Raw genomic sequence first — 27663 nt, 5'->3', positions numbered from 1 at the left:
CCTACTATCAATACGAACCAAAGTGGTGGCCATCTTGGAATTTGTTTCTTATAATTTGAGGCATGGTTAAATCAATTAATCACATTATATTGTGCGGGGAAAAGTATCAACCCGCTTGAAATTAGACTGTAACAAAACCACAGGATAAACAGGCTATAAACATTAATGGAACATGCCCTTGAGGATAATGAATCTGTTGGATGTGTTTAATTGGATATGGATGTTTGTCAATTGAATGCTCAAGAGTACATTGAGAACATACGTAGGAATATGGTATTCCACATTTTAAAAAAGCATAAGCTGTTGCAAATGTTCTGCAAATTATTAAACGTTTAAGTAAATGTTCACAAAAAAAATAAAAACCTAACCAGGCATACAAGTCAAATGTCTCCCAAAAACGACTAATTTTCATTATAACCTTTCTGGCATTGAGAGAGAAAGGGGAGAAAGGTTAAAAACTCAATAGTGCATTTGTGCTCCAGGGATGCAGAGAAGGTGCAGCAACTATAAAAAGAGGCAATTAAGGGCAAGGATAAAAATAAGGAGTCGAAAATACATTGCAGCATCAGAACCAATTAGGTCATTTTTCAGGGCTAATCTACAGCTGCTATTCTTATGAATCAGCTGAACGGCAGGTGCAATCCAGCCCTTCGAATGGGTTCAAATTAAACCCAGTGTTAATCAAGCCGGTCTAAATCTGAATCTCACTCACACGCAATTAAAATAAATTTTCAGCGTGTAAGGACGGTACAACGCCATGGGGATTGCGAAAAAGCGCTGTGTTTTGCGTTAACTTAGAGCGAAAGGTCAACCGGTCAGATCGTGCACATCCATATTTCCATTCTGTATTTTAAACAAAAATTGTCCTATGGGGTCATAGATTGCGCAGTCAAAAAGGGCACCGTGTGACTAGCTGAGAATAAAAAAAATGCATACGTCACTCACAGAGCCACCGATATACTTTCCACCCAGGCGGTGGATTCCACGAAGCAGTTTCTCTTTCGTCTGTACGTTTTTGATCCCAGAGATCTGGAAGACATGCTTAGTGTCCACCATCCCCCTGCGGATGACAATTCGTTTTCCCCGTCAGATATTTACAACAGTAATCCGAGAATTAAGTAGCCTGTAGTCATTACAATATTCATTAGCACCAGTTTACTACAAACTAAACTTCATGATCTACATTTCATGCGGAGAACAATCCAGCCGATTGATTTAATTGCATACAGATCCACGAGAGAATGGTTCAATCTTTAATCTTTCCACAATTTTGTAAAGGACATTTTAACATTGCATGACATCAAGACTGACATAACGAATATTGGGTGACGACATTATCTAGGAACATTCCTGGTACCTGTTTCAGTGTCGGTGCCAGTATTGCATCAGGTTAGCTAGCTTTGTGTGTTCGCTGTAAGTGAACTACTCAGCAAACTAAAACTTGATAAATGTAAGAAGCTAAGATAAGTCGCTATATCAGCTTCTGTTTTGCTACTAAGTTAGTCTATCTTGCTACCTGGATAAATAATGACATACGTATAGGCTAATAGGAAGCTAATTAAACGTGTAAGAGACTAGATTATTTGTATTAGATTATTGTTACATACCCGGTTGATTTTTAAAAGGCCCACAGTTCAATACTACTTTACTGTTATGTAAATTACCAGTAAAGCATAGCATTGGTTGCCTGTTGTAGGATATACAGTATGTTTCCCTTTCCCAACAGAGCGCCAAATTTTTGACTACAGAGTCTGTACCATTTCCACAACATCGAGGGTGTTCTGTTTTATCATCGTGTCATTTATCATTACTACAGCCAATTTAACCGAAGGCGTATTAAGGGATAATAAAGTCTCTTATAAAATAGTAGATGGGAAAGTTACACACGGCAGTATTGAAAATCAATTTTACAGTAAAGAGAATTTACACTCCGTTCACTTCCTTTTCGACAGGCGCTTCATAATGGTATCCAATACTGTTAAGGTACTTTGCTCTAAACTGTGGGGTGTACGTGAAAATAAGATTAAAGTCATTCATTCTTTCACTGGTTATATTTTAAGATAAAGAATCCAGGATGATTAAGTATATACATATTTATTGTATTTCCAATGTAATTTGTATACATGTGGTATGTTTCATAAAATAAATAACCACCGACATATACGAAAACCCTATATTTTGTATTGTAGCGTTCCAGAAGGCGGAAGTTTTCCCACAGACTGCTTCCGGTTGGTTGTTAGAGACGCTTTCTCGGGTCGGATTTATATGTATGGTTGTTACTGGATTTTGCCAACGCTACGTTGTGATGATCATGAGTGGGATTTGTTATTATCAAAGAGTGGTCGATTTGAACGCTGCTCATTTCTTTTGCAGCTGCGGCATCAAGTTCTAGCTAGGCTTGGTAGCCTAGCCAGATGACAAGTTTACAAAACATATCAAGCTCGGTTTCTGGTTAAATTAATCCTTTGAGAATGATAGCTCATCTTTGAGTGGTCCAAGTTAACGTATGCTATCTAGCAAGTTAGCGATAGATCATGTAGCTATCATATTTACATAGCAACATTTGCCGGTGTCGCATCTGTTTAACTGCCTGGTGTACCTTGTAACATAATAGGTAACATGGCCAGCTCACAAACGTCGTAATTGTATTTCATTTATGATTTTGAGACCTAAAAATATTTGATAATTGACTTTTGAACATTCTGAACTTGGAGAATATGAAAGGTTAGATTACATTAAAACAAGTATATTGTTAGGTTTGCTTGTTTATAAACGTAGAAGTCTTACCCTAAATATAAACCTTTACAAATGATGTTGCTATGTAGAATAAAATACACTCACAATCAGTAACATAATTAGCAACAAGGACAAGGATTGTTCTCTTTTCAAGATCAGTTTTTATGTCATTATAACCACTGGGCTGGAAAAGATTGCTGCAGTTCCCGACTCTGAAGGTATTTATTTATTTATTTATTTATTTATTTATTTATTTAACTTGCATGTATTTTAACAAAACAACATGAAGAGACCAGGCGCCACAAACCTGGAGCCAAATTACACTTGTGTACAATAGTGTTCCCCAAGGCTAAATTAATATATTTTGCCAATTCAATTTCAAAGTAAACACATCATCCATTTATCCATTCAATCTTTTTTTATTTAGACTGATATACAGTACTGTGCAGAAGTCTTAGGCACTCTAGACATTATTATATATATGTTTAACTATTTTTTTTATGTGTTAGCATAAAAGAACAATTTTGAGATTTCCAAGTATTAATTTTCCAAAGGATTAAATTTTACAGAGACATTTTTGTATTTAATTTTAAAAAGTAACATATTACTGTAAGCAATTGACTACTTTTTACATAAAAACTTGATCAAAGCTGTCTCAGATCAGAAGCAAGGACTCAACCAAAGTCTGCAGAAGAACTGTGCCAAGTGCTCCAACATGCTTGGAACAGCCTCCCCGCTGATTGTCTTATAGAACTGCAGGACAGCATTGGCTATCTCAGAGAAGTGATGCAGTTTTAACGCGAAGGGTGGTCACAAAAAATATTGATTTGATTCAGTTTTTAACTATTCTGCCAAATGACTAAAATGTAATGAAAATGTACAGTATGTTTATTTAGGACCTTTCATTGAATAATTTTTGAAAAAATCTGTACAGAATGTTATACAGGTGCCTAAGACTTCTGCACAGTACTGTATATATATATATATATATATATATATGTAGCTGAGTACTCAGTTCAGTTGTTTCTCCAGTATATAAATGGGTAATTGCAGTTGGTGTGTGCTCCAGTATAGTGACTTAAACATGACTATTTTGATTATGCTGAGAAATATGTTTAGGATTTTTTATTTTTTATTTTTTTACATCTCACCTTAGTCTAATTATCAGGGGTTGACAGATATACGTGCGCTACGACTGTTACAGATACACCAATCCATTTTAGTTGCATCCTTACCTCATCTAAAACTACAGTTTAATCATCTTTATGACATTATTTGCTGATAATTTTTCTGTTCTCTATTTTAGTTATTTTCATAGTTTATCTAATGACTTAATCTCAGTTTATCCTTGTATATTTATAGGCATTTTCATTAAATGTGAATTGTATTTACCTTACCTTATTTACGTTTCTGTGACTTGTGTGGAGTGGTTTATGTGCACTTATTTTAATTTTGATTCCATTCCCAATGTCAATCACAATGTCATTTTCTTCTTCAAATGTTGCATTTGTACTGTATGAAAAGGTTTTGGTTGATATTGCTTTATATTCACTTGAGTTTGTAAATATGACGTGTGGTGTCTTATATGAATACTAGTAATACAGTGGCTTGCTTTTGAGAGAAGTACATCTCTTTCTAAAGCACCAAAGAATGAGTTGCCTGTTTCACATATTGTTCATTATTGTAGGCTTAATGCTTTGTGCTTTGTAGAATTGCATTGATTAAAATTGCAAGAGATATAACTGCCTTTTAAAATCCAGTACAGACAGAGAGAAGTGCCAAAAGCACAGAAAGTACTCATTCACCCCAGAATGATGTAGTGTGGAAGCACACAAAAAACACTCTTAATAATATCTCAATAAAGTGAGGGCGTGGCCTGAGAGCACCCTAATTAGCCTCAGTGCACAGACGGTGTCAACCTGACGTTTCCCATTGCGCTTGCTTCAGGTTTTCTTGTATCAGACACAGGCAGTGATGTGCATCCCCCCAACACACACACACACACACACACACACACACACACACACACATTATTATTTATAATTACATTGCTGGCTTTCTAATCCCACAATTGGAAACCTGCACATCACCAGTCACTTCATAAACTCGTTCTCAGATACACACCCGGGGAGGAGGGGACAGATAATAATAAATAATATAGTACAAGCTTAACTGTAGAGATTGTCAGGAAGAGAGGAAATAATATTTGTCCAGCTGGACAGCTTTCTTTTGTGTCGGGTAAATGAATGTTGAGATTCTGTCTGCCAGCCGAAGGTTTCTGTGTCAGGAGGTATCACCGACTGTTTGTAGTTTGACAGGGATTATTGAAATGGGGGCGAGATGAAGGGGAAGGGGAGAGAGAAAGTGAAATTGACACTGACACTCTCTATTATATTCCACTTGACTCATGATGACTGTATTGATATCGCGGATCCCAAACGCCGGGCTTTGCGGTTAGGGTATGTTAAGCATCGAGTGCTCGAGACCGCGGAGCGCGGAGATGAATTGTTTATTTAAAATGAGAGTGAAGAGGTTTTTATTTTTCCCTAACTCGCCGCAATGCCTCATCCCCCTACGCGCAAACTATGCATTTATTATCAGGCCCCGCCGTAGGCTCTTCCCCCCCTCTTCATGTGAGCGCGCCAACGAAATAAGGCGGAAAATATTTATTATTCGTGATAACCGCTCCTTGTTTCAGAGGGGGAAAAGGGAAGGATACAGTTGATTTATGACCGCTGATAAGAATCTTGTTTTAAGAGAAATCAAATTACCATGTCTTGTGCGCCGTATATATTTCTGAAGATAAATTTTTTCCGACAGGCAATCTGACAGAGGTAATATTTTCTTTGAAACAATGCTCGTCCATATTTGCTGCGTGCAGTATTGGTTAAGGAGATGCCCACTGTTGGCACGACGACGAGGAAATCCGATCCGCGCTCGCATATTGAACTTTTCTTATTCCACTCTTGGGACTGACTCTAGAAATGTAAATGTAGCATTTTTTTGTGCCACGAATGTCTGCAGATAAAGCAATACAGATATGTGTAGACTAGACTACCTCTTTCTCTTGAAGGGATGTGTCTCTTCATTGGTAAAGTAGCACAGCGGCTGAATACAGAGCGGGTGTTTGGCATGCGGAGGGAGTGTAGCCTGTCCCTAAGGTGTGCCGTTCGCCCGTCTCCTCCTGTAGGGGAGAGGATGGACTGGCGGGCGGACTTCCCCCAGGACCACGCCCCGGTGGACTGGGCCATCTCGGGCCTGCCTGGGGACCTGGACGTCCAGCAGCTGCTCTCAGACACGGAGGAGAAGCTGAAAATGAACGCTTGTAGGTCAGTGGCTCGCCTCCCCCCCCCCCCCCTCGCCCCCGCGGAGCCCCGCTGTGTGACACGGTGCTGGTCCTGGCGGCGGGCGGACGGGCGGGCGGGAGATGGATAGTCGCGTTGGCGGAGACGTCCTGTCGGAGCGGTGGAGGCCATCGCTCATGCTCAGTGGCGTAGAGCGGAGCGAGGCCTTCCCCCCGGTGAAGCAGCACGATGGACACTGGTAGGATCCGGGCACCGTGCCACTGAGACGGGCGGGGGAAAACCGTGCCATGCTGCGGCCCGGCTGGGCACCTGTATACCGCCACACACCCCTACCCCCACCTCCACCCCATCTCACACTGCACCACACAGAAGTCCGTCTTAACAAGGATTCTAGTCTTAACAAGGATTCTAGTCTTAACAAGGATTCTAGTCTTGTATTTTGTCTTGAAATCTTGGTTCTATTCATTTCTGGCTAAATAAGTCAGTGAGATGAGGCAGTTTGACTAATTTCAAGTTGTGCCAATGGGGTACTGCCAAAGATAATTTCACATCACAAGCGAAAAGTAACTTGAAACAAGGTAATATTTTCTACCTGAGAGCAAAAAGATCTTAACAACACTTAAGACAGATTTATATTTGCAGCGTACAGGTCATGTGGCCACATGGATTGCGTGGAATGCTTTTGGGACATTTCCCCAGAGCTAACTGACTGGGGATGTGGCTATCTGTTCTGCATTTGAATCTAAGGATTCAGTAAGAGGCTTTTTCCAGAGTGCTATTGCACAGACCAGACCTCTTTGGATGCTGATTTCTAATTTAACAGAAGCAGGCCTGCTTAGCATCGCCCCACTTTCAAGCTCACATGTCCAAAATAATCCTGTGTAGACCACAAATACCAGCTGGCTTAAACCAGACCACCATTCACACTTTACCTCTAACTGTCAGGCTTCCCCCTATTCAAAAACCCTGATGTGCAATTATAATTCCAACTAGTTTTCGCTTCATTTAGATTTGCATGCTTATCATTTAAGAACGCTTGTTTCCCAAGCATTGTTACAGCATACCATTGTTAGGTATTCAAGCAAAAAAAAGGTTCAGTGAAGTTGATTATGCTGTATTTAAATTAATATTCATGCTGTTTCAGCGCGGAGAAATGAGCCTGAACAGAAGTGTGTGCGTTTCGTCCTCTGGTTTTCTGCAGTGGTTTCTAATAAGCATCACGGGCTCTGCCAAGCATCTGTCAGAGGTGTCCGCGTGTTTTTACACTCATTAAAGGTTCATTTAAGAAGTGAATTGGCAAATTAATACACTCTTTGTTTTCTTTCTTGATCTTTTATTTTGAGCTTGAAGGGGACGGTTTAGTCTGAAATTGCAACGTATCAGAGGAATTAATTCTTTGGAAATATACAAATGTCAGTTAAATGCTCACAAAGGGGTGATTTGTCTGCTTTAAACTGAAGAAAAGGCCAAGCTTGCGTTGCCAGTGAGAAGCCGTGACTTTTAAATGCATTCTACCAGTCTGCTATAGCAATGTCAATGCATATCATTACAGCATGTATAAAAAGTGGTTAATATACTATTTTGTAGTGTACACACACACCTACTGAAGTTGTTTTATAGATATGATATTTGTGGACATAATAATTGAGACAGGACAGTACATTGTTCATATTGCAAAAATATGTTGCATTTGAATGTTACTGTTACAGTTATTTTGCTGACAGTATTATCCAAAGCAATTAGACTCAGCTGGGGACAATCCCCCCTGGAGCAATGCAAGTTTAAGGGCCTTGCTCAAGGGCCCAACAGCTGTGCAGATCTTATCGTGGCTTCACCGGGGCTTGAACTACCAACCTTCCAGGTCTCAGTCATGTACATTAACCACTAGGCTACATGCAATGCAAGATTTTTTCAAAATAAATAAACAACTTAATGCTATTTTTACACTAAATGGGGATGGGGGACTAGAAATACCAAAGCACAAAACTAAAGAGGAAGAGTGGAGCAGAACTTCACAGCATGGTGTACGTCATTCATACTCTTTAGTCTGTTGTTTATTCTGCACTGCACTTAAAGATGGATAATTGTGTCTCTAGCCCAGAATGCTTTTCATGACATATGTCTGCACACACACCTGTACGTGCACTTGCACACACACACACACCTGTACGTGCACACGCACACACACACACACACGCACACACACCTGTACATGCACACACGCACACACATACACACACACACATATACATGCACACGCACACACGCACACCTGTACATGCACACACACACACACACACACACACACACATATACGTGCAACCACACGCGCACACACACACACACACACACACACACACCTGTACATGCACACACACACACACGCACACACATACACACACACCTGTACGCACACACACACGCACACACACCTGTATATGCACACACACACGCACACACACCTGTATATGCACACACACACACACACGCACACACACCTGTACATGCACACACACACATACACACACATATATGTGCACACACACATACACACACACCTGTACATGCACACACACACACACACACATATACGTGCACACACACACCTGTACATGCACACACACACACGCACACACGTACACAGACGCACACACACACACATACACACACAGGCTAAATGAGAAGCGCGATTCTCTTTGCACCGTTAGTGTCCATGTTGAAGACACAGGCTGGCTCTCACAGGGCGTAATGTGTTGCAGTGGAGGGTCAGTGTAGTAGCAGGAGGACGCTTTGAAGAGAACTCAAGTCTGACCCGTTGTAATTCCTGCTCTTATGATCCATACAGCTTGATTTACTGTAGGGGCCTGAAAACCCTTCACGGGTGATTTGAGGGGAAATAAGTCCTGTTGAAATTCGCGGAGGGGCCGGGCACGCTTCACGCGGAGAGGGCCCGGCTCGCTCAGGACGCCCGTCAGAGAGGCTTCTGCGCTTATTACGGCTCCATTCCCCGCCAGACGGATCCGAAAATCTATATTTCCCTGCTTTTATCCCGCGCGCCTCTTAGAGACGAGGACAGACAATGAGGAATGCGCTAAATGCGGCTGGCGAACAAAGCCACTTACCCCGCTGCCATTAGTGCTGTTTTTCTCCCTTTGAAAATGGAGAAAGTAGTAATTGAAGATCCACATCTTGAAATGAAACTAGGGGGGTGGGTAATTCAAGGATTATTACAGAGGACCAATGTGTATTTTTTTTTCCCTTTTTTTTTTTTTTTTTACGCTTTCCAAGCATTAGGGGGCATTTTCTGTTCTTAGAGATGGGGGAAAGGATAATCATTGTGGAAAGAAAGGACTCCTGTAATGGAAATTCGGACGGAAAATAACGCCGCGTTCAGGGGCGGCAGTGGGCCGGGCCGCGCGGAGCGGCTTGGCGACTCTGTTTGGGCCGGGCGAACGGAAGGCACCTCTCTCCCGCCCCCTGACCACGCTCTTGGGTGGCCTTCCGAAATTCACCTGCTGCCTAATCCACTTATTGGTGTCTGGGACAAATGAAGGGATACAGGAAGGAGGAGGTGGTGGGGGGGTGGGGGGGGTAGAGAAACAGAAAGAAAGACTTCCCTCTCTCCAGTGAAGGAGAGGTTTCAACCTGTTTATGGCTCAGAGTCTCTGGCCTGCTCCTGTGGTCTCAGATGTCAGTGATTTGCCCGAGAGCAGTTTCCTAATTGTTGGGAGATTAAGATAGGCTTGACAACGGTCCCCGGCTCAACCAATGGAAAGGCTGGGGGGGTGAGGGGAGGTGTGAATGCAGACGGGGGGGGGGGTCTGGTTTCGCCGGGCCGGGACACAGCTAACGTTAGATAAGCAGGGGCCACATGCCAGCGGGCCGCTCCGGGAGGGCGGTGGGCCCTCGTACAGACCCCGGAGGCAGGGTCGGTGGCTGCGGAGAAAGGGGGGTCTAACTAGGCCACAGCCTTGGAGCCGGAGGGGATCCGTTTTCAGGGCGTCCATTCAGTCCTGTCCAGGGAAGAGAAGGCCCTTTGATACCGCGGGGGTATTTGTTTCCCCGCCGTTCACTGGGAGCTCAGCGAGAGTGGGGCTTATTTGAAAGGGATCTCCTCACACCCCCCCCCCCCCCCCACCACCACCACCCCCTCGCTCCCTGGCCCACCCACACTAAATTAATTTTGACAAGGAACTTAAGATAACGTCGAACGCGCTGAGTAATCGCAGGGCTCGGGTTGCGGGGGAATCACGGAGCTGTGAAATGCGCCATCATATCTAATAAAGGGCCGGATGGCCTCCGCGGGCGTCCGTGTCACGGCTGGGCTGGAAACACTTACGCCTCGCTCCGGGAGGGAGACGCGACACGGAGCCAGAGTGCGCGGGGAAAGAAATGCCCTCCCTCTGCATCGCACACCGCGGTTTTCAGGATTCGGGTTTTACGGTTTTACTTCGCCAATCCACGGCTTTGTCATTTCCCGTTCCCTCTTATTTTGTTTAGAGGCATTCCTTCTTAGAGGAAGTGCAGGGTGTGTGTCTCTCTCTCCCTCTCTCTTTCTCTCTCTCAATTTAATTCAAATAAGCTTTATTGGCATGGTAAGGGACCACTTACATTGCCAAAGCATACACAGACATAAACATAACACATGGGCAATAAAAAATTGAACTACAATAAACATACAGAAGAGATAAATCAAATCGTACATCACATACAATTAGTAATGACCTCTCTCCCTCTGTCTCTCTCCCCCTCTCTCTCTCTTTCCCCCTCCTTCTTTGGAATAAACATAATTTGGGGCCCTGCTAATCCTGCAGAGGTGTTGATTAATCTGCAGGTAGTTCACACACCTCCGGGGTCAAAGGTCGGACATGGCAGGGACGTGGGAGGGCTACCCTTGACGCAGCGTGATTCTCTCGGTATGTGTCGGAATCGGGTTCAGTCAATCATAAACCTGCCAGGAGATCCACAAAGCTGGAACGAACAAAGAAGGAGACGAAGTCAAAGTTTTTTTTTTTTGTTTTTTTTTAAGTTTAGCTGTACCTATTTTTTTTCAACTGTGGTTCACGCGTACTTGTATATCTTTTCCAAATCATGTCTGCCGTGATTAATTGGCATCCCGGGACAGCCCTGGCATCAGGACAAAGACGCAGCGCTTTTCTACAGCGCTACTGCCCGTGGGCCTGCCGTACAACGCTGACTGACCGTCGGGGCAGCGCCGTGAGACGTGGCTTCGCTGGCTTCGGAGCGCTGTTAGTTTACGCGCAGGCTTCGCCCGAACCGATAACGAGCGCGCCCGCAAAAGAGGAGACGTCTTGGGGGACGGATACTGTTTTTATGTGAAGTTTAAACCAGAGACGGAGGCGCAGATGGAGGCCTGTTTAAGGCCTGCTGTTTGAACACACACAGCCTTGGGGTGGTGCCCATTCCATCCCGTACAGTGATGCACAGACAATCTTTTATAGAGCACATTAAACACGCGTACTTACAGCTCCGCATCCACGCTCCAAATGCTTCGGCTGGTTTAAACAGCCCCGTCCCGCAGCCCTTACAGGAGAGCTCGTTTTGGGTTTTTCTGGACGCTGAACGTTGAAATTAAGTAGGCTATCGTAAATTCCGGGGGGCGTAAATATCAAACTGACCATTTTTTGTCTTGCAAACGCTTCGCCAGTGGACTCTGAGTAGCCTGCTTACACAAGTAGTGTACTTACTAGGTGGGCCTACTTCTCTGTTGGAAAAATGTACATTTGTGTCAAGCTTTTACTCAATAAATCACTTGATGTGTACTTTGAAGGATATCATTATTGTGCTTTCAGTTGCTCTTTCTTGTAGAAATGCATTTAAAGCTTGCAGAGATTGCATACATGTGAAAGGATTACTGCAAGGTAAACTTATTGTGAGGTAACAGATTTTTTTTAGAGCCCAATCTAAGTGGTGTTCGAGACATACTTTGTACAGCAGGTTTAATTTGTTTTCTTTTTTTCATTTAAAACCGCATATGCTACGTTTTACATTTCTACTGTAGAATAATTCCAATCCGATAGGGCTTAACAAACAATTGCATGGGAAGGCTGTGCCGGGGAAAAGGCCTCATAAAACTAGGAAAAAGTGTTCAGTTTATTAACTTTACATAAAGTAATTTCGCGTGATGAAATAAACTGTTTACAGTCTCATCATTCAGTTAGCATTAGTAGCATTTTACAGCTTGCTCTGGGCAATCAATTACGCTCCTGAATGTGAAAGAGGCTGTTCTAATGCAGTCTGTCACAGCTGTGAGAACTTCTGCGCTGCTCTTCGTTTTGCAATAAACAGAGCTACTTTTTTGGAGTCTTGTCAGCAATTCTGCATTAAAAAATAATAACAGTCGCAGCGGAAGAACCAACGCGAGTTGGGGGCTGTGCATTCATGTTGAATATTCCATGATTTGTACACAGACCGTTAAAAATTAACGACATTTTATGTTTCGCGTTTTTTCGGTGTGAAAATAAAAAACGCGTCACGTTTAAATGTTATTTAATGTCTTGTCATCGGAGACATCTGGATGTTAGGCTATGCAGGGATTCGCCGTTTACAACTCGAAGGTTTATGGGCTTGACGGTGGTGGATGTGTGCCGTGGACCACTGCTCGCTCGCCCGTCCGCAGATACAGGCTACTTACCGTACCCTACAGCAGGAAGCGCGGTGCTTATTTGCATCGATGCCACTAAACATTACGTGTCTGGAATGTCATCTTTAATTCATCACGTTAAAAAGGGAGGCGGGTTTGCTGATATAGTCTGGTTCTAGTCGCGTCAAGCTGAGAGAAACGTCGCTTCTGAGTGCGCCGCATCAGATGGCGGTAAACTACTCGTTGCCAGTCGCTCAGCAGACACTCATAGCGGGGATATATTGATGTCTGTGTTCATTATGGCTGATGTGTCTTGCTCTGACAGCGGGGCTGTCGGGGTTGATTGTGAGTGCCGTCGTGTCTCCTGTCAGTATCGAGCAGAGCCTGAGGGAGCTGGAGGTGCAGTTCGGTGACTCCTGGACGGAGGACAGGGCGTCCACCCCCGCAGATATCCTCCAGTTGTTCAGTCCGCAAAACCTCACCTTCCTGAAGCCCACCTGCACTGGACAGCAACAGTTGCTGGACTTTCTCAGAGCCCTGGTAAACACACAACACTACACACACACACACCTTCAACTGAAGTTTACAGTGAAGGAAATAGGCTGTAACTATGTTTGTGGTTCCAGTCTGGTAGTCTTGTTTATTGATCTGGCAGATATGTTCTGTCTTTGCAACGATATCTAACTGCAGAAGGCCGGAAGACCTGCTTTCATGTCCATACCTGCAGCCTAATCATGATAAATAATAAATAAATTATTTGTTACTTAGATTAGACTTTTATCCAAAGCGACTTACTGTTGACTAGACTAAACAGAGGACAGTCCCCCTGGAAATTTGCGGGGTTAAGTGTCTTGCCCAAGGGCACAACAGCTGTGTGGATCTTATCAGGGCTTGAACCACCAACCTCGTACCAGTCAGGTACCTTAGTCACGCGTCTACAGGCTGCCCCAAAAGTGTTTGTTTTGTGAGGCATTGTAGCAACATGACCCATGATTGGTATTTCCTGAGATTCTTGGTTCAGATAACCATGGTCCACTCAAGACAAGACTAATGAAGGATACTATTGTTCTACATTTATTTTTAAAACAGTAAATGGAGAGCATTGATATACATGCTTTTTTAACATAGATGTTGATCTCCTAACCACTCCTCAAGTTGATTATCTATGTATCTAATGGAATTTTTTTTAAACTTGTGTCCCAGCAACAGTTTCTAAGGACAGAGGAGAAGGGGCGGGAGGAAGCCATCCTGCAGCTCCTATTGGACATCTCCTCCCAATGTGGCGTGGCCTTCCCTAAACCTGCCCCCTTGGTGGCCCTGCACCCAGCGTTAGGTTCCCCGGTTCACGCAGTGAGGGAGGAGGCCGCCCTCGAAGTTCAGGAGGTCTGGGACGACGTTCGGCTCCTGCTACGGCGCCACCTGCTGGCAAAGCTTGGAGGGGCAACCTGTCGCCTAATGACTGGGACTCGGAAGGTTGGTGGTTCAAGCCCCGGTGTAGGCATGATAAGATCCACACAGCTGTTGGGCCCTTGAACAAGGCCCATAAACCTTTATTACTCCAGGGGGGTCCCTGCTTCATCTAATCAACTGTAAGCGACTTTGAATAAAAGCATCAGCTAAATAACTATTTATTTATTTATTTATTTATTAAAGGAGCTGCAGAAGTCGGCGAATCCTGAAGGGGGCAGTAGCGAGCCCCACACATCCCAGCGTGCTCAGCGCCTCCAGCAGCTCCTGTTCCTGTACCCCGAGGCCGAGGTTCTGTCCCGTTACCGCGGCGTCCGGGTCAAGGCCGTACAGGAAGTCCTCCAGCAGGGCGCCCAGTCCTCCAGCCCCGCCCAGACGGGTTTCGGCAGGCTGGCGTGCAGTTTTGGGACGGCGTGCCCCGCTCTGCTCCGCCTGGTGGAGGAGGACCTGCGAGCTCTGAGCACAACGGTGGAACCCGCTGCCAGCCTCGCCTTTATTAACCACGCCCACCTCGACACCGTCGCCCGCGAGGTGAGCGTCGCCATGGAGATGCTGGTGGAGGACGCGGCGAAGGACAGCAGCACGAGCAGCGGGAAGGCCAGGAAGGCCTCGGCCAAGTCCAGAGTCGCTGTCGGTGAGTTCCCAACTGTCCAAATTATTTCAGTCAGTTTAAGTTTATTATTCCTGACAACACCTGCTCAGGGAACTAGAAACGGACTTTTATGCACTGATATACGTTTTCACAAACCTGTGACGTCCTCAGTACAAGCCAAACTACAGGACAGCTAGCGCTGCACTGCAAAAAACTAAAAAATAAGTAAATCTTAACAAGTATCTTAGTTCCATTCATTTTTAGTTAAAAATCTCAAAAAAGGTGAGAAAGTCTCACTCATTTAAATTCACTTGTCAAGCAAACAGTCACTTAAAACATGAAAATATTTTCTACTTGAGAGAAAAAAAAGATCTTAAGTCTTATTAGAAGACTAAAAACACTTGTTAAGACAGAAATTTTTTGCAGTGTGGGCACTGAAGATGATTTTACCTGTTCGCCCCACCCACTAAGTGCTCATGATGTTTCAATTTCTAATTAGTCTGTTTTGAAGTGTTTGTCTATAGCAATGAGAGCTTAACCTTAAACTCAAACTTTGTAGGGAACTAGGAGCCCAAATAATTGGCCCTGCATTAACAGTGGTATTTGATCACCCGATACATGAAACAAACCTACGTACAAGTCAATAAACTGAAGATGAATCACCTCGGGCCTAGCATCCTGCAGTCAGAGCGTGTGATGATTGTAAAACGGTGCTGGAGTTTTCTCCTGTTAGAGTTGTGTATTACAACTCCACGCATGATTTAGGTATGGAGCATAGAGATGACTGTGTTCTTTGGCCTCACATGAGAGGGTATTTAAATGGGCAAAGCTGTGTGGATCGCTGGGGAATGAGTTTATGTGCTGGGTTTAAATACCGTCACAGCAGGACAGCCTGCTGTTGGGTTGCAGGTACGCCGGATTCGCCATGGTTACGGCCACTTGGAGCTTAACTACAGACGTCTGCCGGTCTCCCGAGATTTTAATTTAGAAATTTTACATTTGTAATTTGAAATTATTTATTGGCAGGATGATTTGCTTGTAAAATCACCTCACTAACAACGCGAGCAACAAAAATAATCCCGATTTGAAGTGACATCGCGCTTCACAATGGAACAGTTACTGTGTACAAGTTCAAACTGATGAATCACTAGTGTAACATATATATATATATATCAATATCTATCAATATAGGCAGACAAAGAATTTGTCTCAAAGTGCTTTGTTTAAAAAAATGAACCTTTGTGTGAGAGAAAAGGCTTCAGGTATGTGTTATTATTTATTTCCCCCTCTTTATTTCATAAACGTATAAATATAAATATATTTTCTTTGGAAACCTGAGAGACGCGGTTTCCCTCAGTGCTCTCCCTGGGGAGTCTTCTTCTTTGGTACCTGACGCTGTCAGAGCACTGAACCGTTTAACAGCTTTCCCATTGAGTGCCGGCAGTCAGAGGCTTGCGCGCCCTCTCCGTCTGAAAGGGAAGGGCTGATACTGCTCCCAGCCAGATGTGCGCTGGAGGCCTTTGTGTTTCTTCTCCTCCTCATCCCTTGTTTTTTTTCCTTCTCTGTTCATTCTCACCCTCTCTTTTCCGGGGAGGGATGGGGGAGCGGCGGAGGGAGTCTCACGGCTGCCACGCGGATTGACTGGCTGACTGCCGCCCGCTGCGTGGCGGAAAACGTCCATCCCATAATTCCCTGCCTTTTCCATTTTTTTGAACATACTTTTTTTTATTCTTTTGTGGGAAGTCTATGTGGAAAATGAGTCTTCCGCTTCAGGTTGAATGGCGTATTAAAGTTTGACAACAGAAGTCAAGTTGAAGTGGGCTTACTGAAAGTAATTTAACCCGTTTGAAGAGTACGGTTAAATTAATTTTGGAATGTTTTTTTTCTCTCCAAAATTCGAACTCAGTGTTCTAGAATTCCATTGCTTTCAGTTACCAGTAGTGATTGTTACATCAGCATTAGAATCTCCAGTTAAGAACATTTTAATGACATATTTGTGATTAAAATACACCTTACACCATAAAGGGTTAACAACCCTTTGTGATTGGACACAGCCTGATTCGCCAATCAAATCACTATTTTATCCATGAAAACAGGACCCTCTCACATACCAGAACAACCCCTCTCAGATTTGGTGGCCTGTTTATTCCAGAGTGCATTAAAATAAGCCAGGAAACCAGTTGACTCAATCTTCAAGTATGGTCACCACAGTTTCTAAAAAAGGGAGTGAATGCAATTTCTCTGCAGGTAACAAGTAATTCCCCTCACCTCTTCCTGACTGACAGTCAACCGTTAAACCAAAATAAAAATGTAGCTGAGAAAGGCTCGTACAGACATTCGACAACAGTCAGAATTCCGTGGCCGCACCAGGCGGGACTTCCTCTTCGCGTTGCGGTGGTTTGAATACCTTCTGCGCATGAATATGAATTATATTCTGTGCAGTCTGTACAGAAGAGTACACTGCATTGCGTTTAAACACACATAATAAACACATCCAGCTCTCTCTCCCCTGGATTCTCTCTCTTTGAATGATGCGCTAGCGCGTAGCTAGCGACCGTCCATCTCTGAGAGCACTTCAACGTTTCGCCGTGCCCGTGGAGAATAGGGAACACACCGGAACGATGTTTGTTAATATTAAATAAGAGACGCACTCCACGAGATTGTATCTTTTACAGTTTACACACACTGTCAAAAGGCGCCGTGTGGCTGCATGCATTTATATAATTATGGTGCTTTGAGAATTTATTTATTTATTTTGTTTATTTATTTCACACGCACAAGTCAGGCTCCCAGCCAATTGTGGGGCTGCTATTCATATTATCGGGCCCAGTCTTTTGTGCGCTGGAGGTCTCGTTTAAGTGGTTCGGTTTCAGGACGGGAATATTCATTGTTTACATGCACTAATGAGAGAGACGGAGTTCTTCGCCTATGCGTAGGTATGTACACCGCGGACCTTGAGCTGTTATTCATCTTTATATATGATCTTCAGTTGACTCCGTGCCCCTTGTTAGTATCTCAATTCAGTGATGTATACCCAGCAAACAAGTACGTGAATATTAGCTTGAAGAATCTCACCCCTTTATTACTGTAGTAGCCGTGAAAGTGTTCTGCATTAAAGGATTTTTCAGAAGTCTTTATATTTTTGCATGTCTTTTTTTTTTTTAGACGAACAGAAATAATAAGGTTCTTATGCAGTCGCAGTTATCACTTTACACATGAAAGTCGTTGTGGATACACAAAAATAAAAAGAAAGTTTAATGGAAGCGGACAAGTGAGACTGAAAAGAAATGAAAAATCTCTCAAAGGAAAGTGTGCCCCTCCTCGGTGAGAACTAGACGGGGAATGTACAGGAAGAAACCCCACCCCCCACAGATCTCAGCCTGTACAGTACTACTCTGACAATCCTACAGATCTCTGTGGATCTCAGCCTGTACAGTACTACTCTGACAATCCTACAGATCTCTGTGGATCTCAGCCTGTACAGTACTACTCTGACAATCCTACAGATCTCTGTGGATCTCAGCCTGTACAGCACCACTCTGACAATCCTACAGATCTGTGTGGATCTCAGCCTGTACAGTACTACTCTGACAATCCTACAGATCTCTGTGGATCTCAGCCTGTACAGTACTACTCTGACAATCCTACAGATCTCTGTGGATCTCAGCCTGTACATAACCGCCCTGACAATCCTGCAGAGCTGTGCGGATCTCAGCCTGTACATAACCGCCCTGACAATCCTCCTGATCTCTGTGGATCTCAGACTGTACAGTACCACTCTGACATTCCTGCAGAGCTGTGCCCTTGGTATGCTGAGGAGAATACAGGAGCGATCTGGCTGCCTGATAAACTTGTCAGTTCCCCCCCACCTCCACATACACCCCCACCCGCTGAGAGTCGCCCCCCCCAATACTTCCCCCTACTTCCCCCTCTTTCCTCATGTCCGAGTATGCTACTCTTTTCTCTCCCTCTTGCTCGATAATTTGGAGCGTGTCCTAGGGAGGGGTGCAGGTGTGGGGCAGCCCTGCCGGGGGGAAAAGAAAGAGAGAGGGAGAAAAATTAAATCAGGAGGTAAATTATTGCGCGATTGGCCATTCCCAGCAGACCTGGGCATCATTTGGAGGAAAATATCTAATAATTGGTTTCAGGCCATGTCAGACACATGCAATTCCCCGCACTAATGGCAGCGTCGGGCTGCGGCGGGCCTCGGGGGTCAGAGGGGGACAGGAAGTCGGCGGCGCGGGGCCCGCGCGCGGGGGAAACGGAGTGGCGGCGAGCGGCGTCCGCGGGGAGCGCCACTTCACCGCCGCGTTCATACATCAGACGGCCGCCGCACGCCGAGTGTTTACCTTCCTCCGCCGCCCGCCGGCCCGCGCCCGCTCCGCTCCGCAAAGCGACGCTAAACTACCCGCCCGTAAACAGGCCAATCAATAACAACCGCTCTGGGATTTCCCTCCTTACCTCCCGCTTTCTGTTCTGTTCTGTTCTTTTTTTATCTCTCTCCCCGCCCCCCGCCGCCAACACAGGCGGGCATGCCAATACTGTCGTTGCATTTTCTCTCTCTGTCTCACATTTATGAGCTTTATTGACGTGACGTGCAGAGATGAATACGGCCGAAGAATGAGAAAACAATATATGATTAACGAAGAATAAACATACAGAATACAAACAAATATCTGTGTGTGTGCAACAATGAATGTGTGTCTTTGACCATTAATTCAGAAGATAATAATTTGCGTTCTCTTATGCGCACTCTCTGTCTTTATGTGAGTGTGTTTTATTTTGCGCTTGCATATATTTACATACATGTATATGTGTATATTTTTGTTATTTTTTTATTTTCAGGGTTCAGTCTGGCCAGGCACAATGATTTTTTTGTTCTTGTTCTTTCAAATCACGACTATGACTGTGTGCTCAGAAAGGGGGAATTCTGGGATACAGGTGCAGGTGTTCTGACCTCCACAAGCAACAATGGTCCATGGGCAGTTCTTCAGCCTTGGCTGGTTACTCGCCCTACCAACCTTCGAAGACGGCTTCTGTTTTCTGACAGTTCGTTGGATCGTTGTGGGAAAGTGGTAGTTAGGAGCAGCCATCTTAGCTGGGTGTCAGGTAATGACGGGTGACCACCGATCAGGTGGTTGTTACAGGTTGTCCTGACTGTACCTCACCGAAGCAACAACTTTTTCTGAAATCTGTTCTTTGGAGAAAACGTGAACACGAGCAGATTCGTTCTTCTGACAGCTGTTTTATGCCTCAGTGTGTAGGTTTTTTGTTTGTTTGTGTACTTATCTTTCTTTATTTGTGCCATGTCAGCACATCCCCTGGGGCATCGCTTTTTTCAGCTTGTGCTGTAGGTGCCGGCGTTTGCAGGGTTTGCGGTAACGGTACATATAAAAGCACTGACTGTACAACTGGATCAACTGATCCGTCTTCAGTCGTATGCTGACTGTCTGCTCGTGTTGCAGGAGCTTGTTGACGATGTTCATATGTAGGCTACTGCTGTGAAAAATATTTAAAACTTAATGACAACCTTACCACAATTATTAGCTCACGCAGCTTGTGTTGATAAAATATTGATTCAATAAGAATTTCACTATATTCCGGATTTCTGGTTGGTGTTTTTAACTGTTTTGTGATTCGTCATTATTTTGTATATAACTGAAACAGTTATCAAATCTGAAAGATGGTCGGTGAGGAACGGTCGATGAGTGGCTGCCATTTTGAATGGAGGTTGACTGAGGCCCATTACACACAAAGGTCAATGTGACCTCACCCACAGCTCAAAGTTCGGACGGGGGAAAGGAGTTAAACGCCACATAAACCCCCACGCTCCTGGAGAACTTCAGCAAGAACATGACAAGCCTCTCAATTTTCCCCTGGTTATGCGAGCTTGGCAGCGCTTTGCTGTTTGCCAACCGACGCGGGCATTTAAACGGGATCTATTTGTTTCCCTTCTGGGTGCTGACTGTAACTCACAGCAGAGTCAGGCGAGCTGAGAGCTCCTCCAGCTAGCCCGGGGAGAGGGAGACAGGTGCGTCTGCTTCAGACGCCCCACATATTCACGCACCGAGTCATTTCCTCGCCGGGTACGAGCTCCTACTCCCCCTGGAGCCCATTAATGAAGAGCTGAGGCACCCTGGGATATCCACTCCCCCGCTGCTATTGGCCGGATGTTACCCTCCAGACGCATGAATATATTCCGCCATAACCAGCTCAGGGGTCAGCCGGCACAGCCGTAATAATGTAGGAAGACTGACATGTGCAAATATAACGGTGGAAAAATATATCCCACCACAAATAATAATGATGTTTAAAACTCTGACATGAATTAGTGTGGAGGCTCAAGAAATGAGGACCCTTTTAAGTTTGTTGTCATATTTTGTTTAACAATGTGACAAAATTACATTAGGATCTCGGAAGTAATGATGTTGCAGTTATTGGGAGGCTTTCCCCCCCTCCCCGCTCTCTCTCTCTCTCTCTCTCTCCCTCTCCTTTTCTCATTCCTACTCAATCAGCCTCATCCTTTCATCGCTACGCTAATGCCTGCTTGATCCCCGTCCCCAATGTCTTTCTGCAGAGGAGCTCATTTAGCCGCGCGTACAAAAGTATTTGTTCGGTCTGTCGGGGAGTACAGCGACGCGTTTCACAGTCGCCCATTATCCCGCCTAATGCGTAACATCCCCGGGGTGATGGGTTTGGCAGCTTAAAAATTGGGAAATCCATATTTGCGGCGGGGGTCATCCGCGGGTTAGGGGAGAAAAGTTTGCTCCTCGGAATGTTGCTCTGTTTATTTTCCTCACAAGAAGTTTCTGTTTTTTTTCACTGGAAGAGAGAAAGTTTGCAGGAATTGATATCTGTAGGTAAGCGGTCAGGGAGTCAGTAGGATGTTTGAGTAAGGGGTGGAGGGGGGGGTTATGGGAAATTTGTCATGTTCCCCCTGTGCCCTTATTGCAAAAAAACAAAAAATAGGTTAATCTCTCCTTAAATTAAGACTTAAAATGTGTTTTCTTTACTTTTGCTTTATAAGACAAAATCTGTGCCAAATACAGTTTGACTCATTTCAACATTTTCCAATGGGTAAAGACAATTTCACTTGTCAAGCAATCAGTACCTTAAAACAAGCTAATATTTCTACTAGCTACGAAAAGTCTCATTACATTATTGGCAGTGCTGCATGTTGGGGAGATGGGCGTCCCATCCGGTAACAGTTCTGGTTTTTGGGTGTTCCTCTGCTTGCCTACAGCTCCCCAAGAGGAGGCCCCCAGGAGGGGCATGAGCCTGACCTCCCACCAGCTGGGGCAGCTGACCCGGCTCGCTGGGGCGCTCCTGGACCTGGAGGAGCGCGTGGAGGGCCTGGCAGCCGATCTGGGGCTCCTGTGCTGTGCTGGGGAGACCCCCTGCAGCGTGAGAGGTACCCCTGCAAAACCTCACCCCCCTCTTACCCCCTTTAAGGCAAGGACCAGCAACTCAGAGTCCTGCAGGGTTAGAGGTACCCCCCACCAACCTCACCCCCCCTCTTACCCCCTTTAAGGCAAGGACCAGCAACTCAGAGTCCTCTGGGGCTGAGAACGCCTGGTTCTCCACCCTCCCTTTACCTGAGAGTCAGGTATGAAGACAGTGTGGCCATGAGGCAGCACTAGTTACCGGAGGAGAAAAGAAAACCAGGGCTGGATTTGGATTGGAGGGCCCGGATTTGATGATCCCTGCTTTAATCTCATTAGTGAAATCAGGTGGTGTAGTGCATGGTGGGAGCAAATACCTGCAGACACTGTGGGCCTCTGATGCGTCCGTTCCACTGGGACTTTTCACACTCGATAAAGCAATAAGACGTGAGAGGCAGTGGTATATCATGTGTGAGGGGTGTTATGGGATATCATGTGTGTTGGGGGTGTTTTTATCTGTGTGGCACAGCTGTGTACCTGGAGCTCTGCAAACACGTCCATGTTCCTGATATACTGCTGCTTTAAGCACCTCACTGCTTTCACAAAATGTCTTTTCACTCCAGCATGTTCAAAGTCATTAAAACTTCAAAAGCCCATGAGACCACCAAAACAATGTTTGTTGAATCGGTACCAACCTTCCACGATACAGTACATTCCTCTGTTTAAATAGGCTAGCCTGGTAGCAGTATCATTAACTGACATATTCAATCAATTGACATCAAGCGTTCATCATCTGGAATTCAAATATGGCAGAAAAAAAAAAAAAAAAAAAAATGCTTTAACAATGTCACCTGTTGGGTCACCTGTTGGGTCTCATAAAAGTTTATAATAACTATAAATTGCCGATTTCAATTCATAATTACAATTACGCATTTATAGTTAACCAAATCAAATACTACCCATTCTGTTGATACCAAACTAATAGAAATGACTCAGCTAAGATGGTGAAAGCATTTTGGAGTTCTTTGAATTAGCTGAGGCTGACTTCATTCAACAGAGTTGTTGAGGAAAAGACACCATTCACCATTTTATAGTCCTTAGCACAGTATCGAATTACAGTACAACAGGAAGTGGTAGTCAGGTGACTGTCCTACATCACGGGTGTTGTAGTTCTGAGTTCTGTGGAATACAGGGACTTGTCGTCCCGATGCACCTCAGCCCACCAATGAGCCTTAACTAGCTGGTAGACATGTCATAACCCAGCCTGAGTGTGGTCATTTTGACTAGTTTGTGTATTGAGGGAATTGGCTGCATAAGGCAGATGCAGCGAAATCAAACTCTCCTCCCGAACAGCCATCTTGAAGATTTAAGGACCTTTCTGTTTATGAAAGCCTCTGGGTCAGTATTTTGCATGCGGAATGTGTTGTATAAGACTATGCCCACACGATCATTTAATAAAAGACTCCTCTGAGCATTTATTGTGTTTGGTACAGCTCTTCCTCTCCTGGACCGGAGCCCTGAAAAGAGCACTTTGAGTGCGCGTACTTGTTTCTGTAAAGGTTACATTAAAAACAACACATGCAGAAGCACTTGATTTACTGAGAAGCAAACAGCCTTTAAAGGCCAGTTATCCAAGTCATTAATTCAGGCAATCAAACGACTTAATTACCACAAATTCATCAGATGGGCTTAAAGGTCAAGAAGTGACACGTCGGTTGTTTTCTCCCATAATCCTCCGCTCCTGCTCGACTCATTCCTGTTCTGGTAAATTGCCTAGCCTGAGGTCTCAGTCCGGCAGTTCTGATTAGAAAAACGTGGTCTTGACGCGTTCGCTTTAATTTAGGCCAGCGAGCACACACACACACACACACACACACACACACACACTCACACACACACTCACACACACACACACACACACACACACACACACACACACACACTCACACACACACTCACACACACACACACACACACACACACTCACACACACACTCACACACACACACACACACACACACTCACACACACACACACACACACACACACACACACACACACACTCACACACACACACACACACACACACTCACACACACACACACACACACACACACACACTCACACACACACACACACACACACACACACACCCACCCCCTCCCTGCTTTCTCACTCATCGCGGGATTACCCCCGGATGCGGCCGATCATATCTGAGTTCAGATCAATGCCAAGCCTCTGATTTTCTGCATTAAAAGCGCACTTTGTTACTTTAATTGCACCCTCTTTGTTTTGGCTTAGCTGCAAAGCACTGCGCTTCCGTGATCGCTGGAGTGAGATTAGCTGGATCGGACCGCGTTTTGGATCCGATTGTTCCCCTCATTTTCCACTTAAAACTCGCCCCTCTTTGGGGTGAGCGGTCAAACCAAGGTCATTGTCGATCCCTTGGTGTTCTTCGCAGAGAGTAGGGCGGATTCCCGTGAATTCTGGTCAAATTCCCAACCAAATTCCCAATTTTTGAAAACCTGGACTTCTAAACATCCCCGAGTTTAACTGACTCCATGATTCCTCCCTCTCCACTTCAGATGACGTGTGGAGAGTTTTCTGGTGTAAAATGGCCGCCATGTATCACCTGGGTGGGTGTTGCGTACTGGTGATGGTTGATGTGATTTTCCCATCTTTGCTGTTATTAAGTACATTTATATATTATCAGAGGAACAATGCTGTTGAAAATGTGATCTGTTGTCGCCATAGTGAGCTTGTGATGTCATCGGCAGGGATCCTGAAAAGGGCCAGAGACGACCCGGAGACGACCCTACGAGAGAGCAGCCGATTGGCCCCCGAAATATCTCCCCCGGTCCCAGAGGTGACACTCAGTCCTCCACCACTAGAGGGGGCAAACTCTTACAGAAACCAGAGTTATCAAATCTACATCCAGCATGTAGCAATGCCTTTGAGTCAGTGGGTGGAAACTGGTTATATTTCAGAATGAATACTGGGATGTATTTCCTGAGAACAGAGTGGAATTGCAGTTAGGTGACCTGAGCATCAAACCAGTGGGGATTTGCAGATTCAAATCCTTCGAGATTCATTCCAGTTGTACCCATGTGAGGCCCTAAAGTTATTTTTATTTCAAAAATACTGTCTAAATGTCTATATCCATGATGGAACAGGTAGACATATTGCAATTTTAACTCCTTGAAAAGCTCTTTTGTGAATACAGTATTGTGAAAGAATAGGTACACTGCAAAAAACAAGTGTATTAGACTTATTTAGACTCAGGGCTGGTGACGGTTCGAGGGGTCCCCAGCTGGAGAGGGCCCACAAAAATTCTAGTAGGATGGGGGACCCAGAGCAATATTCTTTCCAGAATTCCTACAGTAGCTAGAGTTTTAAGGTTTGGCAATGGGGTTAGACAATTTCACCTGTCAAGCAGACAGTAACTTAATACAAACTAGTATTTCATACTTGAGAGAAAAAAGATCTCAAGTCTTATGTCAAGACGAAAAACACTTGTTAAGACAGACGTTTGTGGCAGTGCTCAGCACTGCAGGAAGGGTAAGCTGCATGCAGGCTTGTGGGTAACACCATGTTCCGTTGCCCCAGGCGACAGCCCTGCAGTTCGGTTGGAGGAGTGCGTTTCGGGAGCTGGCCCCGCCCCTGGTGCACTGTGTGAGGGTGGTGCTGGAGGAGGCGTGCGCCAAGCGTCTGCAGGAGGAGGCGGCCCACGCCTCAGGCCCCGCCCCCTGCCTCGCCCTGACCAGCCTGCCCCAGGCAGAGGGCCCCCCCGCGTCCAGTCCTGCGAACGAGCCCCCAAAAATGATCGCCAAGGTAACAGAGGCCCCCAGCCCCACCCACCGCTGCCCCACCCATGAGAGAGGGCTTATGGTACATGTCCCATTTCACACTCTCAGACATAAGGTAACAGTGGAGGTACATTTCTGTTCTTCAAGCATCGCATTTTCCGAATGTACCCAGAAAGTGCAGTAATGTTCACTTTGGGGACAAATGACTTCTTTTCATTTAACTTTATTTTATAAATTAATTATATATTGCTGGCTATAGGGGTACAATTTTATGCATTTGTAAATTTTTAAGCACTTTTAAAACATTTATTTCTGAGAGTGCAACCATGTTTTTTTTTTTTAAATGACACATTTCAACAAATTTCTTTTTTGGTAGATTTATGTCATTTTTTGTTTGCGTCCCGTCAAATGTGATGTGCCACTTTCAGGGGAAATAAAGCGCACCTTTGATGAGTGGATGAAACAATGTAATAAAACATATTTGTGCAGACATTGTTTTTCTAAATAAAATCTCTGTCTGTTTGAAAACAGTAAAACACAAAAGTACCAGGCGAATAGACGGAGTTTAGAAAGCGTGCTGCATATGTATGCCTGTTCCTGGAGTGGGGCTGTGCGTTTGGGCCTGGGGACTGGTGACACTGACCGCTGGTTCTGCGTGTCAATCACAGGGCCCGGGTCACTTCCTGTCTCACAGAGCCCGGCCCCCTGATCCCTGCTACTATCCACAGAGCAGGGAATCGGGGGCTGCGGGCAGCAGGGATTTTGGGGGTGTCTGGGGACCAAGAAGGAGAGGCAGATGAAGAGGTGGAGGTGACAGGGCGGGACGTCATCTGCTGGCCGGACCTGGGTTAAATACATCATCGTTTTGGATTTAAATACTTTTGTAATTCTAGTGGCTAAGGTGCTTGACAGCGGGCGTAGGGTGCTCCAGGCAGACCCTGCAGGGGTCGGTACTGCGCTGGCCAATCGCTGCCTCTCTTTCACACTGTCTCAGACCGTACAGGGGTGCACTCCAGGTTCCCAGCTGGAGGAGTGCGCAGGCGTGCAAAAAACCAAAGAATAAGTCAGTCCAAGCAAGCAATTTAGCAATTTAGTTTGATCTACTTTTTGTGGAATTCCTGGTTGAGATTGGTGACTCTTCTACAGAACGCTGCTCCGGAGGAGACAAGCGTCAGAGCACCAGCCATGTGCTGCCTTTTCCCCTGCCTGTTAATCTCACCCGGAGAACCCAACCCTTCCGCTATATAGGAGGAAAAAGAAGAAGAAAAAAAACCCAGACTCAGAAGTCTGCCGCTGAATCTCATTTGCATAAACGCCGCGTAGAAACCCCGCCGTACCCCCCCCCCCCCCCCCCCTCCTCCTCGGCCCTCGACGGTTGTGTTTGTAGCTTTCATCGCTAACCCGTGTCAGAATTTATTTTCACTTAAGCGTATGCCAGATATTTATGTGTAGGTCAATGTTTGAAAATGAGAAGCTTTCAACTCAAAGGTTATTCTTGCATTTATTTGCATTGAGGAGGAAGCCTGAGAGACAGACACTCTGCGCCCGGCTTGTTGTGTTTATTATTTTATTTCTTTATTTATATATTTTTTCTTTTGACACGCACCGCGCTTCAGGAGCCGAAAGCAAATTAATATACAGGACCCGGGCATAAAGTGCCTTATGAGTTCAGCGGCCTTATGAGGATCAATATTTCATATAATCATATTCATACATTCATGTCTCAATCCTAGCTTCATGGACTGGGGCCTTCCACCCTCCTGCATTCGTT

The 27663-nt window shown here is 45.0% G+C and overlaps 2 protein-coding genes across 3 annotated transcripts in view; one reads left to right on the top strand and one right to left on the bottom strand.

Annotated features, from left to right (window-relative positions):
- Positions 1-1944, bottom strand: part of slf1 (SMC5-SMC6 complex localization factor 1) — a 38501-nt gene extending 36557 nt beyond the window's left edge. For both annotated transcript variants that reach the window (XM_061261020.1, XM_061261021.1), the window contains exons 1-2: positions 1608-1944; positions 946-1060 (exon numbers count right to left, since the gene is read on the bottom strand). In XM_061261020.1, the coding sequence (XP_061117004.1) occupies positions 946-1056 (111 nt within the window). In that variant the 5' untranslated portion in view covers positions 1057-1060; positions 1608-1944. The remainder of the gene's footprint in view (positions 1-945; positions 1061-1607) is intronic.
- Positions 1945-5934: 3990 nt separating this feature from the next.
- The window catches only part of kiaa0825 (KIAA0825 ortholog), a 122724-nt gene continuing 100995 nt past the window's right edge, over positions 5935-27663 (top strand). Inside the window, exons 1-8 of the mRNA XM_061259391.1 lie at positions 5935-6065; positions 13017-13185; positions 13849-14118; positions 14299-14746; positions 18892-19092; positions 21948-22115; positions 24864-24952; positions 25693-25917. Of these exons, the coding sequence (XP_061115375.1) occupies positions 5935-6065; positions 13017-13185; positions 13849-14118; positions 14299-14746; positions 18892-19092; positions 21948-22115; positions 24864-24952; positions 25693-25917 (1701 nt within the window). The remainder of the gene's footprint in view (positions 6066-13016; positions 13186-13848; positions 14119-14298; positions 14747-18891; positions 19093-21947; positions 22116-24863; positions 24953-25692; positions 25918-27663) is intronic.

The sequence above is a fragment of the Conger conger genome, chromosome 11 (assembly GCF_963514075.1).
Source record: "Conger conger chromosome 11, fConCon1.1, whole genome shotgun sequence".
Lineage (NCBI taxonomy): Eukaryota > Metazoa > Chordata > Actinopteri > Anguilliformes > Congridae > Conger > Conger conger.
Note: the sequence above shows the minus strand (reverse complement) of the source record. Positions and strands in the feature narration are given on the sequence as shown.